The sequence below is a fragment of the Canis lupus genome, chromosome 24 (assembly GCF_003254725.2).
Source record: "Canis lupus dingo isolate Sandy chromosome 24, ASM325472v2, whole genome shotgun sequence".
Lineage (NCBI taxonomy): Eukaryota > Metazoa > Chordata > Mammalia > Carnivora > Canidae > Canis > Canis lupus.
Genome location: NC_064266.1, coordinates 26547566 through 26563538, shown reverse-complemented (window position 1 = coordinate 26563538; position 15973 = coordinate 26547566). Strand labels below are relative to the sequence as shown.

General features: G+C 47.3%; 1 protein-coding gene across 4 annotated transcripts in view; it reads left to right on the top strand.

Annotated features, from left to right (window-relative positions):
* TTI1 (TELO2 interacting protein 1) overlaps positions 1–6749 on the top strand; it is a 46838-nt gene extending 40089 nt beyond the window's left edge. For 2 of the 4 annotated variants that reach the window (XM_049100201.1, XM_025470038.3), the window contains one exon: positions 5992–6749. In XM_049100201.1, coding sequence (XP_048956158.1) covers positions 5992–6175 — 184 coding nt within the window. In that variant the 3' untranslated portion in view covers positions 6176–6749. Of the gene's footprint in view, positions 1–3346; positions 3387–5991 lie in introns of all 4 variants that reach the window. The other 2 variants (XM_025470039.3, XR_004809010.2) reach the window with 2 other exon arrangements.
* Positions 6750–15973: the final 9224 nt, after the last annotated feature.

Genomic DNA, 15973 nt, shown 5'->3' with positions numbered 1-15973 from the left:
TTCCAAAAGAGACCTAGGGCATCTTATCAATTAAGTATATGCAACAAAAATAATAAAGGGGAAAAAACAAGGTGAAACCAGGGTTGAGGTTAACATATAAAGTGCACACCTAGAGTTCTGCACCCTTGCTGGAGACAAGCCTTCAGTGTGGCTCTCATCTTCCGCAGACAGAGCAAAGAGGGAAATGCATCAATTTTGCACCTTCCGGCATCCCTGAAATAAGAAAAGAGAGCTCCGCAGAAAGAAGCACAGCTCTCCTTGGTTTTGAACCCTAAAAAATTTCTGCATGGGTCATCTTAGAAGAATGCTGGGTATTGTTGTGACTAATGTTTCTAACGTCCTTGCAGTGAATACACAACTAAGCTTCCTAGAGCTGCTTCTTCCTCGCATCCATCAGCAGAGGCTCCTGGCTTAGTGCCAAAGCGTGGGTTCCAGGAAAACAGTTGGGGGGAGGGGGACAAAATAGGTAGGCTGCTACAAAGATGTCTTTATTTTCAAGGGTATACACCTTTGGGGTGAGAGGGTGGGTGTGGAGTAGGAAACGCTCCATGTGGCCTGAGTCAGCCCCCTGTGTACTCTGGCACAGGGCCGCTTTGAAATCTGTGCCCAGCGGCGTCGTGGCTAGGGGGGTGGATCTAGGCCTGCGGGGGGCCTCAAGGCAGGCAAGGCAGCCAGATGGAAAGGGCTGCTTTTAAATCCTGCCCCAGTGGGATTTAAACCCTTCTAGGTCTGGCTTATTTTTGAATTGTCTGTAACAGATTGGTCCTCTCAGTGCCATATCTTTTTAAATATGCACAAAGCAATGGAGTCACTCCACTGCATTTATGATACTTTGTCTTGTGGTACTTTAGGGGTGCGATTAGCATTGTAAGCTTCTACTGGTGTTTATGGTTTTAAATCCTGTTCCTGTTGCATTTAAATATTTTTATTAGCGGTCTTTGTGTGAGTATGCGAGATGGAGTTAGATCGATAGATGAATGGTTTCGAACAGGTAAATATAGTTAAGTCTAACGAGTACATATAGCTGCAGAGGTAATTGGTAGTATTTATTTGGAGAGTAAATCGTTGCTCCAAGTCATAATCCTCCATTTCCAACATTTAGAAACAAAAAAACGACCTCCTCGCAGGAGAAGATAGCTAAATTGAATAGCAAGAAAGGACAGGCTTGAAATACTGGTTAACCAATGAACCGAGACCCATTAGAGTAAATTACCGAGATAGAAACATCACCCCACCGCTCGCTGGCTAGGACACGTCGACACCCCGAGCATCCATTTGTTTAAAAGGAAACACACAGCCTCATTTGTAGCATCGGCGTGCACCGAGTCACGGGAGGAGATGGCCGGAGAAGAGAAGAGCGTACAGGTTCTGCCAGAGAGGGAATAGCAGGGAAGCTCGAATAACTTTGTGGGCGTGCCTGCTTCCCAATGAGTGAGTTCATTTTCTGATTGCATTTAGTCATGGCCATGTAGAGACAGCCCGTATCATGTTCCTAAGGTTTCATCCCTGAATAACTTCTTTAGAAGCCCCAAATAAATAAATAAATAAATAAACAGATCACAAAGCCACAAGTTCTTTACCACTGGCACTTATGCAGACAGCTCATGAGAGCATTTTATAAATCCAGAAAGAGACAAGGAGCAGCAGATCCCTCAAGCAAGTAATTGACAGAGAAAGAATAGCCTGTCACCCAGGAGAGGTGGAAGCTCTGCATTTCACTTACAGTTTATTTAGCTTCACTAGGCCTGGATTGGCTGGCGGTTTTCTAGAGCTGCTTTTGAGCAGATGTTGTCTAGACCGAGATGGTGAGGACACACCCTATAGTATTTGCATCTGCAACAGAGGGATTTCTTTGGGGTGTTGCCATATTTGGGAGGCCATCCGGTGCCCATGCTTGAGAACCACTGTGGACTGTTGACGTTGGAAGGGGGCTTAGAGCTGATGCTTACAGAGAAGCAACTTGGCTGTGTCCCCTCCTTGGGTTCCACCTCACATGTGCAGCCCTCCCCGCAGTGCACCGTGTGCCTCTGTGCATAGTCTGTCCTCCCTACCAGATGCGGAGCCCCAAGGCCAGAGCCTTTGTCCATCCATCTTTGTGTCCCACATACCCAGCTCAGTGCTTGGGCTAGAGCAGGTGCTAGGAAATGTTCGGTGAACCACAAACAGGCGGGACCCAAACCCTGCTGACCAGAACCTAGTAGTAGCACATTGTCTATTTCCCCAGGCCACCTCACCCCCAGCTTTGTCACTCGGAGCAGGCCACTATTGATCATAAAGGAATGAGCCGCTTCTGTTGGTTTGGTGTCTGGAGTTTATTAGGTACTTGCTGATGCCCATCAATTGTAGATAGGGCTGGAGTGCAGGGAAATGGCTGCCTGCATGAAGCGAAATTCAATAAAACCGCATTTTAAGTGAAAAATCAGTATAAACACCAGGCTTCTTTGCCATGGAAACAGAGGTTGCTTAGAAACTGCCTAACGGCGAGTTCTAAATTTTTTAAAGTCAAGTTATCATTTAAGCTACACGGCCCTACAGGTTATTGAGAGATAATCACTCGCCTCAGGACACTCAGAGGCATGAGGCACAGCTGAGTGCCTCCCGAAACTCTGGGGACCAGATAATCTCTTGATAACTGTGCTCCCTGGAGCCACTGATTTGGGCCTGGGGGAAGGAGAAAGAAATTTTTGTTCAGGACTTAAATGGTATACATATATTTTTTTTAAGTGTTTCTCTTTAGGTTTGAAAAAACATGGAGCTGGCCATTTGGCATGTTCAACAGCCATCTCTGCCATGTCTCACGATGTATTAGGAACATTTTCCAGGCAGTTACCCCAGTCACTTCAAAGCGGAGGTCCTCTCTTTGTCTTCTGGCTTTCTATTATGCAAAAGGGCTTTTCAGGGTCTTCAGCTTTTGGCTCTTCACTTTCTGGGAACCCCTCTCCCCAGCTCGGGATGGGCAAGAACTGGCCGCAGGACAAAGTGGTACCAGAGTTTGGAGCAAAGCTGGGCCACTGAGCTCAGACAAAGGCCTCCCAGGCCTGTGTTCAGCTCCCAGGGGCTTAAACTGAACAAGGGTTCAGGTTCAGAATGTGTCAGTGTTTAGAGTTCAGCAGGTCGCATGCCTTTCGCCAAGCAAGAGCACAGCTACACCTGCCAGCACCTGGTTGCCCAGCATGGTTTTCACTCCCAGCTTCAGGCACGCAGAGGGCAAAGAATATTGCATTTGTTTTTTCCTGAAAACAGCGGGCGAAATGAGAATGCCATTGGCTGAGGCCTGGGACCCCCACCAAGTCAGTATGAAGGAAATTACGAGTGAAACAAAAGACAAATGTTTTGCCCTTTTCAGAGTGTCGGAGAAGTTTCCGTGGTGTGGCGGTGCTGCAAAGGTTGGTAGTGATAATTATTCCTTAGACACACACATAGTCTCTGGAAGGAGCAGTGTTTTCATTATACACTTCAAAGTGTTTTCCTGCACCTCATCTCCTTAGAGCCTGGCAACAAACTTGTGAGGAGGGTGGGGCGAGTGTGATCATCTTCCTTTGGAGAAAGAGGAAACAGGTTCACAGAGGCAAAATAATTTGCCTCAAGCCCCAGAGGCAGGAGAGGGAACTGGTATGGCTCCCTGCCATTCTGGGGGGTCTACCCCTTTAAGAGCTAAGGAAGGAGACCCGAAATAATTCTTCTAAGAGTTTGGATCTCACTTAATAAAAGAAGGTGAACTTTGTCCACACATTCTTACTTTGTTTCTCTGTGAGCATTTTAGAGTTATCACAGGGCAAAGAGAGTGGCTCTCTCCTTTTCCTTTCCTGCCAAAGAGCAGAACATCTGCATTTAGCATGTTAAAAAGGACTCACAGTGAACATTGCAAGGTATTCATGCCCCTATAAGGCAGAGCAGAGCCCTGACTGAGGTGGGCCACGGCACCACTTCGCCGGGTGGTGCCCAGATCAAATTATTCCTCGGTGCGCCAGGCTGTAGCCTGAGAAACTGTTCCAGTTCTGGAAGAGGGAAAAAAAAAATCAAATGAAGCCATTTGCATTCTAACCATCTTTGGCACCAGGAAAAACTGTCAACTGTGTCACATGTAAATAGAAATCAGCTTCCCATTTTTGGTGTGTTTTTTCATAATTTCCCTTGCCACTCTAATTATCAAAGATATTTTTGTTTTTAAACAAAAATTGTCTCCCACGCAGGCCCCATCTCCTTTCTGCGGTGAAGTGGAAACGATGAATTAGAATATTCTAATCACTTCTCCAGCAACCACCGCTGAGATTATAAGCACAAGATTATCCTAAGTAAAGAAAACTTAAATTGTTTAGGCACAAACCAGGCCAGAAAAATTTTCAAAGGATCCCCCTTCCCTTCCCACCTGCCTTCCTTGCCTCCTTAGCAGATGTCTACTAAACCCAAGGAAGAAAGCAAAACTGGCTTCCCCCAGAGTAAGACCCAAATCCCCTAAAGGCACGGGTTTTTCAGATTAACAAAATTAAAAACAGAATTTAGCTCCATTCAGCATGCATTAAATTCCTGTTTGCTGCCCAACAGTATGGGAGAGGCTCCTAGGTCATCAAGAATAAAATGTGATTCATCAAATAGATACTATCCATGCCATTACTTGGTAGGTAAGGATCACATGGGCTAGACGCTGTGTAGGACTGGATCTGTGTTTTCTCATTTAAGCCTCAGCAAAATCCCACATAGCAGTGATAAGTGGACTAATCTCCCACAGCCACATAGCAGTGATGTCTGCCATAATGTGAATCCTGTTGGTAACCTTCCCTAGACCTTCCTTGGTGGTGAACAGTTGACCTCTCCTTTAGATCCTTTTATAGGATGTGATTTTCCAGAGAGGTATGTCATCTTAAGCCATTGTCATGCAGTGTCATAAATCACTAATTAAATATAAGAACCTGTTGGGTCAAGTATTCGTTGAGGGCTTACCATGTGCCATCCCAGGTGCCTGGTACAGCAGTGAGCCAAAAAAGGTGTGGTCGCAGCCCTCAGAAGCTGTATTGTGAGGACGGGAGATAGTTGATAGACAGTAAGTGCTGGGAGGGGTGTCCTGAAAGAGAAAAATAGGGGGCAGCCACCTAAGCACAATGGTCCAGGAAGGCCAACCTCTCTGAGCCGGTGATACATACCAACAGGGAGCTGCCCAACGAGGGGAGGGCCTCATCCTTCCTGGAATTGAAAATCCAGACTCTGAATCACTGAATTGGCCAAGTGTATGAAGTTTACACTTGGACTGCTCAGTGCAGTGGCCCTGAGCACATGGTTGGTCATTCAGAAATGGGATATGAGCAGATGAGAGGCAAAGGTTGCAACCCCAAAGCTCAGGCCAAGTTAAAGAGCCTCACCCTCAGGAGGTATGTGGTGTTGGGTGGCCCAGGCCCTTCAGCTCTGTCCCTGTCATGTGTAGGATACCAGTTCTCTGGCTCCACCCAAAGTCAGGGGGCCCAGCTCAGTCGGTTCCTGCTACAGGAGAATAACTGGGTCTGATCTCTATGAGCCTGTCCAGACCATCAAGAACCCATGGATCTTGGTGGCCAGAAGAGGGTGAACTACAGAGCTCAGCAGCAAGTTGGCAGGACAGGGATGAGGACCTGGAGACTCGGAGTGTGGGCTTGCCCTATGAGCCTGGAATGAGAAGTGGAGCCCGTCAGTTTTCTTTAAAAACTCCTGCTTGAAACCCCAGGACTTAGCTGGTTTCTTTGCCAAGAGCTTGTTTAATGTCAGTATTGTTCTGCTCAGACTACTTACTTTACTTCTCAATGTCAATGGATATGAAATTCTTTATGCGCTGTGGGACCATCCTAATGGCCCTGTCTTACGAACTACAGTGGGTTTGCTCTGCTATTCGAAGAGATTGGATTTTATCAGGTTCTCCCCCAAATAACCCAGTAAGCTGCCCCGTCTCGAGAACACTAGCCACTCTCCCTTCTCTCTGCTCCCTTGAGACTCCAGCCCACCCTCCTTTCTGTCTCTCCACAGGGTTTTCCTCCACTTGATGAAAGTGGACCCGGACTCCACCTGGTTTCTCCTGAATGAACTTTACTGCCCTGAGCAGCTCACACCTCCCCACCCCAGCCTCCACCCCGTGCAGCTGCGGGGGACCATGGGGCAAGGGAACCCTTATGCAGCCAATGTGCTCTGCCTACTGCAGGAGCTGCAGTGACCCCCCCACCCCCCACCACACACACACACACCTAGGTGTGACAGGGCAATATCTTTGTCCCGTAGGTGGGGCGACCCCACCCTGACCCCAGGTGGTGGCAGAGAAGACTGCGAAGGTGGATTAGACAGCCAGTCGATTTATAAATTGATCGATCCCACAACTGCTTAGAAATTGAAGGAAAGTAGCTGACTGTTATTTATATTTCATACCTGGTGTTTTCAAATGACATTGTCTGGCAGCTCTAAGGGCTTAACTCCTTCGCTTACCATCTCTGCGGCCCCAACTGCCCCACGGGCCATCACCACCACACACACACACACACACACACACACACACACATCCCCACACCGGAGAGCCTAAGGACACATGGAGGGAGGCCTCTACTATGCACCAAGTGTGTCCCCTGAGCACCTGAGGACCACATGGAAGTACCACGCACCCAGGAGTCTTCAGAACGCAGCCCTACATCGCGGACATGTGTACCTTCCCTCCTGGAACAGTGAGCTAGAGCTAACTCATTGTACCCAACCTGTTATTTGGAAGAAAATGAAATAAAGGCAATCCTTGGATGAAAGCTGTGATCAAGAGCTCACTTTAAGGTTTGTTATTTAAATTGGGTGCTTCTTAAGAAATGAATTTATGTTCTTGAATGGATGATACAGAGCCATGGTGTAAAATCCAAGCAGTACAAAACAGAAACGGTGAAGTCTCCACCTCATTCCCCAGACATCTGGTGTCCCTCCCAAAAGACAAACACTCATGGCAATTTTTTCATACCTGTTAAGTAGGAGATTGATTATTTTTTACTTTTATTATGGATAATAGTATACAGCAAGCTCCATGTACCCATACCCCAGCTGCACGAGTTACCAGCACATGGAGAGCTTTGCTTCATGGCTACCCTCACACATTTACCTCCCCAGCTTCCCCAGTCCCCGGAGTATTTTGAAGCACATCTCGGAAGTCCTATCCAAACCTTTTTTAAAATGTAAATCATGGGGTGCCTGGGTGGCTCAGTCAGTTAAATGTCTGCCCTTGGCTCAGGTCATGATTCCAGAGTCCTGGAATTGAGCCCCGCATTGGGCTCCACAACTCATCAGGGAGTCTGCTTGAGATTCTCCTGCTGCCCCTCTTCCCCCTGCTTGCGCTTTCTTGTGAGTGTGTGCGCACACACACACACACACACACACACACACAGTCTCTCCCTTAAATAAATAAATCTTTTTTAAAAATTAAGAAAAGGGGGGCAGCCCCGGTGGCGCAGCGGTTTGGCGCCGCCTGCAGCCCGGGGTGTGATCCTGGAGACCCGGGATCGAGTTCCGCATCGGGCTTCCTGCATGGAGCCTGCTTCTCCCTCTGCCTGTGTCTCTGCCTCTCTCTCACTCTCTCTGAATGAATAAATAAATACATCTTTTAAAAAAAAATTAAGAAAAGGGGATGCCTGGGTGGCTCAGTGGTTGAGTGTCTGCCTGTGGCTCAGGTGGTGATCCCGGGGTCCTGGGATCAAGTCCTGCATCAGGCTCCCTGCAGGGAACCTGCTTCTCCCTCTGTCTGTGTCTCTGCCTCTGTGTGTCTCTCATGAATAAATAAATAAAATATTTTAAAAAATTAAAATAAAAAAAAATGTGCAACCACACTAGCATTACCACACCTAAACTAGCAGTGGTCCTTTCATATTGTATGCAGTGAATGTTTAAATTTCCCCAGCGCATTGAATCAGGATCCAAATAAGGTATATACATTGCTGTTTTCTGTATGTCCCTTAATAAATATATTTTAATTTATAGATTCCCTCTCCTCTTTTCTTCTCCCTGTACATTTTGTTGAAACAAGGTCATTTATCCTACAGCATTTCTCACAGTCCAGATCTACTGATTACATCCCTGTGGGGGTCATTCCGTGGGCTTCTCCTATCACCTGTATTTCCTGTAAATGGGAGGGCAGAACAAGAGGTGTGATCCGGTTTGGGGGTTTTCATTGTTTTGGGGAACACTCCTCCGTAAGTGGTATTATTTATTTCCATCAGGAGGCATGTAATATCTGATCTCTTATGGGATTGGCCATTGGTGATCCTCACCTGGATCCACTCCCTCATTAGCGAATGCAGACAGTGCTGTTCTTTCCCCCCCATCCTGGCTTGTCTTTAGCTAGAGTACTTCTGGAACGTTCCCTTCATCAACCATGCAGTAACCTTGAGGGAGTTTTGTGTGGAAAAAGCAGGATAAATAGTTGATTTTTTCTTTTCTTTCTTTTTTTTTTTTTAGCTGAGGGATTTAAAACACAGATTATATAAATTTAGGTACACCACCACAGACACACACACAAATGTGCTGAAGGATCCTAGGAATAATGAATGCTTCCTCACCATATGCATGGTTAGATACCATCCAGATAACTCCTCCAGTGATGTAGATAATACCCCAGCTCTGTGAAACCCAGAAGGCAGCTGGCATGGGGACATATCCAAGCGAGGGGGGCCCCAGCCAGTTCCGGGGAGGCCCACTCATCTATTAGGGTCTTCTCTGCAAGGGCACAGAATGTCCAGATTGGGGCTAGGTGGTAGCAGCCTGGCTTTTGGTCTGGCTCAGCCAGTGAGTCATCAGGGGCCATCCCTCTCTTTGGGCCTCAGCTCTCCTGCCTGTAAAGGTGAGAATGGGCCAGAATGAGAGCTTAATTTGGGGAATTCTGGGTCCCTCCAGCAAGCCGATGACACTTCAAGAACCCCTTCCCCAGCAATGTCCCTCCTCTTACCCCCCTCCCTTCCAGGAGGGCACTGCATCCTCCGAGACTGTGAGACTGGGGTCATGTACCATCTCATCTCCTGCTGGGTTGGTCTACTGAGCTGACTTCACAAATTCTGTGTACAATTCTAGAGACTTCACCTATGAGCCTGCAGGGACCCCAAGTTAAGAACCCCTGAAAGAGAGATAATCAAAAAAAAAAAAAGAGAGAGAGATAATCACTTTACTCTCTTCTGGTTTTAAAATTCTAGGATGATTTCCTTTGAGAAAGGGGGGAAATACCCTCTAATTGAGAGGACTCTAAGAAGATTCACCACATTGTTCCAAATTCCACTGGGGACACAAAGTCCTAGGCTAATTCAATCTCTAGGTCCTGACAAATGAGAAAACAGGTCAGGGAGGTGGTGGGACTTATGGAGTATTACCTAGTAGTCTGCCTTCCCAGGGCGCGTGGACATGGCAGGCTGTAATAGTGTGCCAAGAGGCAGGGGAACGTGCACACACATCCTGTGCCCTGATGCAACTTGGGCCCTCGGGAGGCTCTCCAGGAGATAATCCGTGTGGGAGGATCTGCCATGGTGTTCCAAAAACCCATCTTGTCCTTAGGGCGTAGACACCCTGAGTTGCTTTGGGATTCCCGCAGGCAGATTCACTTGATTTAAAAAAAAAAAAAAAAAAACAGAGTGCCTCTCCAGTCATTATTATATTCAGGCAACTTTAATTTGAACTCATCCAGCTGACTCATCTTAGCCCTTGTTTATGTGGGCTTCTCAAAGTGATCGTTTCCCCCTGTTAAACGTGGCTGGTGCAGTGAGGATTTCTCCTTTCATTGAGGGTTTCCGAGTGTTGGTTTGGCTGGAGTTAAAGGTAGATACTGAAGGGCCTTGAGTTTCAAGTTGAGACACTGAGCTCTGATTTGCAGGCAGTGGGTGCCTCCTGGGGGATTCCGGAAAGCACAGAGATGGACCCTGGGATCCTGCAAAGGGCTGGGCGTAGTCCTTAGGAGGCTCGTAGTGTGGAAGGAGCGTGGATGATCTGGAGCTCATCAGCACTGGACTTGGTTTCCGACTCTACCCCTCAGTACCTGTGTGACCTTGGACAAGTCACTTTTCATTTCCCCATCTCTGAACTGGAGTTCACCACCTCTGCCTCTTTAAATGGCTGCAGCAGAGAAAGTGTTATCGTGTTTACAGTGCCCAGGGCTTCGACACTGTGCAGCCCTTCCTTCCATCCAACCCCTTTGCTTACGGCTTTGTTAGGATGCAGCACATACTCCTCTGGACAGTTATTGCAGAGGAAGTAGATGGTTAAATCTCAGAATAAACCACCTGGGAACTAAGGAGGACTCCTGGTGAAGGAGGGTAAGATCTTGGTAAGACGAGCAGACTATTGGCAGAAAGAGGATAAAGGGCATTCCAGACAAGGAAAATGACATGCCAAAGGCAGCCAGGTGTACCTGTCCATATCTGCACTCATCATAACTCCTTCAGTTGCAGCTAACAGGAGACCCAACTCAAAGTAGCTTGAGAGTAATGTCTTGGCTCTCATAACCGGCAGCCACCCCGCCCCACCGCCCGGCCCCTGGCTCCAGATCCCACAGCCAGGCTCCATGTTTTAGCAGCCTCTCTCTATAAAGTGGCAAGGATGGCCAGTAGTCCTGGCTGATGTTCTCTGAGTTGATCAAGCCTAGGAGAGTGTGCACCTCCATCTGGCAGCTCCCAACTCAAGTTCTAGGATTATCTCTTCTCAGCTCAGCCAGTCCTCTGCCCCACCCCAAACCAAGCATTGTGCATCCAAGCAGGTTTTGGCAAACTTTCCCCATACTGGGTCAGATGGTGAATATTATAGGCTTTGCAGGCCATAGGATCTCTGTAGAATCTTCTTTGGCTTTTTTTTTTTTTTTTTTTTTTTTTTTACATTTTAAATGTGTAAAATCCTTACAAAATAGGCCATGGGCCACTATTTTGCCCTTGGACCTTAGTTTGCTGCTCCTGATCCTTAGCATTCTCCTGGCAGTCTTGGGGGCAGGTGCTCAGATCAGCTCATCCAAACCATATGGAGACAGAGTTGGGATGGAGTGGTTTCCCCCAAAAGGAAGCACTGTATTTGGTTACTAGGCAAAGAGATGCAGAGTGGGTAACAGTGACAGACAGCCACCACCCCACGCCTGTGGCAGATGACCAGTGTGGCCCGGCAGCCCAGGAGGGGATGTGTTAGCAGGCTGTGGTCACTGAGGCCACATTTATGAAGGGCATTGAATGCCAACCTAGAGATTCCACCCTTAACAGATCAAGTGGCCTTGAAAGGTTCTTGAACAGGTGATTAATGAATTGAAAGCAGCGTTTTAGGAATATTCATCTCGTGGCAGCATCCAGGAGCCATCAGAAGGGGGAGAGGCTGGCTGGCGATGAAATTGTGTTTTCGAAAGTCCCAGGACGAGAAAATGTACCTCTTCCATCAACCCCAAACTGTTTGACATGCCGTGGTTCATGGGCGACTTGAGGCACATAAATATGTGCTTTAAAGTTTAAAAGTAAGAAGTGAGATGAATGGAACCTCTGATGAGGCTTCCTCCAGCTCGGGCCGGAGAGTTGAGAAGCCCTAAAAATGATTTTCCGCAGCTCCAGCTGTGATGAACATCTCCCTTTGTGTGACTTACCCCAGCCTCTGTGTCGGGCTTGATTGGAAGCAAAGTGCCCATACTGCCTTTCCTCCAGAGTATGGAATAGAGGCCAAATTTCGGAAAATAATTCTGAGTGATGGCTGACTCTGTCGAAGCGTTGATTGCTTTATAAATGGCATTCTTCTCTCTGCATCCCCACCCCCCTCCACAGCCCCCCGCCACCACTGAAGTTTTGAAGGCAGCGGCTTTTCAAATTACGCTTGAAAAGCAGCCTGATTTCCCACAGGAATCATCTCCTAGATTAGGAGCTGTTCCACCTTTTCCGACAGTTTTACCCAGAGTACAAAGCCTGTCTGCAAAGGGCGAGGAGGGAGCGATGCTGTCCTCCCTTCAAAGCCTTCAGCACAAACCATTTATGAAAATGTCTCTCGCTGCAGCCAGCTCCCAGCGTCAGTCCCGGGCCGCCTGCTCTTGCAGCAGGAAAGGGTTAAAAAGCACTGATGAATGGCTGCCTCCACCCCACACCCTGCCGCTTTCCCTCCTTATATAATTTACCATTCTTTTTGCACAACAGCTCCTAGGTCTCAACCTGCTCTCTCAATCAGTACCCTCACGTCCTCGGCTTCCTCCCACACAGGCGGGCTCAGAAGTAAGGAAGGCACCTCTCAGAATCTCTGAGGCCGTTTCCAAGGGAGAAGATGTTGGTGGGGGGAGAGGGGGAGAGAAGTAGCGCAGAAGAGTCACAAGTTTCTTCATGAAATAAAAATGGTGCATTCCCCACGGCAGATGCAGAGGAGTCGATGCAGACCTTGGTGCGCCCACCTCCCCTTTGCCCCATCTTCGTGCCCTCTCTCACCTCATGGCACCTATCCAGGGTGCTCACACATTCCACCCAGGACATGCCCAGTTCCCTATAAGGGGACAGAGAGGCCCGAGATGCGAGTTGAACTGTGCCACAGCTCACAGGGGACTTCGAGCACTCCCTCCCCGTCCCCAGGCCTCAGTGTCCCTCTCTGCTCCATAAAGGGTTTGAAACAGTCTCCAAGCATTGTTCCGCCCCTTAAAACATCTGTGATTTGATAATAAAGAGTTGGCAAGTATGTGGGGAAACGGGTGTGTAAGGTGGTACAAGCTCTTTGGAGGTCAATTTTGCAATATTACCAAATGGGAATGCATGCACCTTTTGACCAGCAATTCTGCTTCTAAGAATTTAATGCTCACACATGTGCACAAAGATGTACTTGCATAGGCAATTCACTGCAACATTGTGATTTACAGAAACTCACAAATACCGGAATGCCCAGTATGTGCCAGGCATTATGCCTAATGCTTTGCATTAATTTCTCGAGAGACTGGGTGCAAAAGATAGGAAATAAGCTAATCAAAGGATATAAACATCCATCCAAAAGAGGCCAAAACACCCCCGTCCCCCCCCCCCACGCACAACACAGAAATTCTAGTGAACTGTATATACTGAAGGATGATACATCAAAAGTCATGAAATGTTACTGTTAACTATTTCATAAAAGTAAACAGGAAATTGAAAAGAAAGCAGAAGAAAAGCTGGGGGAGGGAAGGAGGGACTGTTTAAATAAACTACGTTACAACCCTATAACAAAATGAAAAAAACAGCAATAGCTATCAGAATCTAAAATGCACATACCCTTTGACTCAGCAATCCTGCTATTAGAAATTTCCTTGTTCATGTGCCAAAATGATGAACAAAGTGTTCGTTAAAGCATTGTTTGCATTAATAAAAGGTTGGAAACAACCTAAAGGTCCATCCAGAGAGGCCCAGATAAATAATTTCTTAGTAACACATAGTTTGCCATGTGGCCTTTGCAAAGAAAGGGCTATTTTCTGTGTATATTTCCGAGATACATTATTAAAGAAAACGGCAAGCAGAACAGTGCAACGATTTGTGGGGGATGGGGGTACTTTATGTGTGGAATTTCTCTTAAAGAACACCCAAGTGGCAGCCTCTAGGAAGGGTGACAGGATTAGCGATAAGTCTTCACATTATACCCTTTATACTCTTCACATCTTTTTTTTTTAAGATTTTATTTATTTATTCATCAGAGAGAGAGAGAGTGAGAGAGAGGCAGAGACACAGGCAGAGGGAGAAACAGGCTCCATGCAGGGAGCCCAACTCGATCCCGGGTCTCTAGGATCACACCCTGGACTGAAGGAGGCGCTAAACCGCGGAGCCACCCAGGCTGCCCTCTTTACATCTTTAAACGAGATACATGTGTAACTTATTCAGTCACAAAAATTTGTATTATTAAAATATAAGACATTGGTGAGTCCATAATGCTATGGTAAACTCACATTTTGGTGACAGGAGCCTAATAGCGGGATTTCCTCTCCTGTGTGTTGCATTTCTCAAGTAGAACCAGGGCTGGAGGGGGAGGTGGCATTGCTTAATCCAAAAATTCGAAGCGATTGTGGAGAGGGTCTCTTCCAGGCCTCACCCCATCCCGCCCCCATGGCTCCTGTATGTATGCTGGAGAACCATTTCCCCTCTATGCCCTGGCTCATCTGAGTCCCTTAGAGCCCCAAGAGAAGCAAGTCCAGCCTCAGAGCCTTTTGTGACTGCCCAGACAGAATTTAGGGCTCATGCTCAGTGCTCTCAAGGCATTGCATGGTGCCCTCTGTCCTGCCACAGCTCTCTTTGGGGGTTGTCACCTTTTTTCCATGGAGGGGGTCACCTTCCTTACCGCATCTTCAGCACCTTGGACAGGACTGGGGTTTGTGACTTCCTCTCAATGTCAGGATGACTGAGCGAGCTCTCCAAGTGCTGGGCCTCAAAGCATCAAGTAGAGGACAAAGATAGGATTCAAACCTGAGGCTGCTGACATCACATGATCAGTTAAATCATTATTTATGTAACAGGATCCAAAATCTGCAGGTTGGAAACTAATTCAACAAGCAGTTTTTGAGGCTTTCTATGCGCCAGGCCCAGAGACAAAAAGACTTAAACACTGCCTCCTAGGGGCTGGGCTCAAAGGAGAGCTAAACAAGACATATTATGAGGAGACAGCCATCGTCTGTATTAGGAGGAGGTCAGGAGCAGCAGTTAGAGCATGGTCCCTGGAGATGGGCAGCCTGGCCTTGGATCCTCACTCTCCTGCTTTGGGCAAGTCTCTTTATGGCTCTGAGCCTTGAAGAGATGGGAATAAAAATAATACCATCCCCCTTGGGGGCACCTGGATGCCTCAGTTTGTTAAGTGTCTGACTTCGGCTCAGGTCACAATCCCAGAGTCCTAGGATCAAGCCCCACATCAGGCTCCGGGCTCAGTGAGGTGTCTGCCTCTCCCTCTGCCCCTCCCTCCACACTTCTACATGTGCACACATGCATTTTCTCTCTCTCAAATAAATAAATAAATAAATAAATAAATAAATAAATAAATAAAATCTTTAACAACAACTATATATATAGTTTTATATATATAGTTTATAGTTTTATAATATTTATAATAAAATTTATAGTTATATATATATATATAATACCTCCCTGAGAACATGGTGAGAAATGGACTGGTAAAGGCTGGCCTTGGGGCCTGGCCCCTAGGCAGTGTGCTGTAGGAGTTGGTCATCATGATGCAGAGGATGGTACATTAGAGGTATAAGTGGCAGCACAGAGGTGTTTGAACTGAAAGGAAGCTGGGAGGCTTCACGGAGGAGAGGCCATCCAAGGTAGCTTTGTAGTATTTGCCTGTCAGACACAAAAGGAAGGACCCCTCAGGGCAGAGGAAGCAGTGCGTGTGCAGAGGCTCACACAGCATGGTCACGATGTTGCTCGTTTCAGTGGGAGGTGGGATCCCTATCCAGTGAGACTGAAGGAAAGGACGAGGACTTTGGGAAGGGAGGATGGTCTGTCTGTTCCATACTTTTGCGAAAATTGGTAATGGGAAACGTCACTAAAAAGGAGCAGGGAAGTTTCAGCAGGGGGAGCTCTTGTGCCCTATCACTCCTAGCTGATTGCAGACCCAGCAGGAAGAGACAGACTTGACCTTGGGCAGACTTGACCTTGCAGGGGGATACTACTCCACTACCCCCAGTGGAGGAAGAGATGCTTTCCTTATCCCCTGGCAACAGCTCAGCCAATGAGAAGCCATCACATTTCAAACTCCCAGTTTAGGGACTCCTGGGTGGCTCAGCGGTTGAGTATCATCTGCCTTTGGCTCAGGGCATGATCCCAGGGTCCTGGCATTGAGTCCCACATCAGGTTCCCTGCATGGACCCTGGTTCTCCCTCTATCTGTGTCTCTGCCTCTCTCTGTGTGTGTCTCTCATGAATAAATAAATAAAATATTTTTTAAAAACTCCCAATTTACTCCAGTGGATTTTTAGTTCATGAACAGCCTTCCCAATTTACCCCTTTTCTCCTTCAAAAAGCCTGCCTCTCCTTCGTTCTCAACTTGCCTGTGGTTTT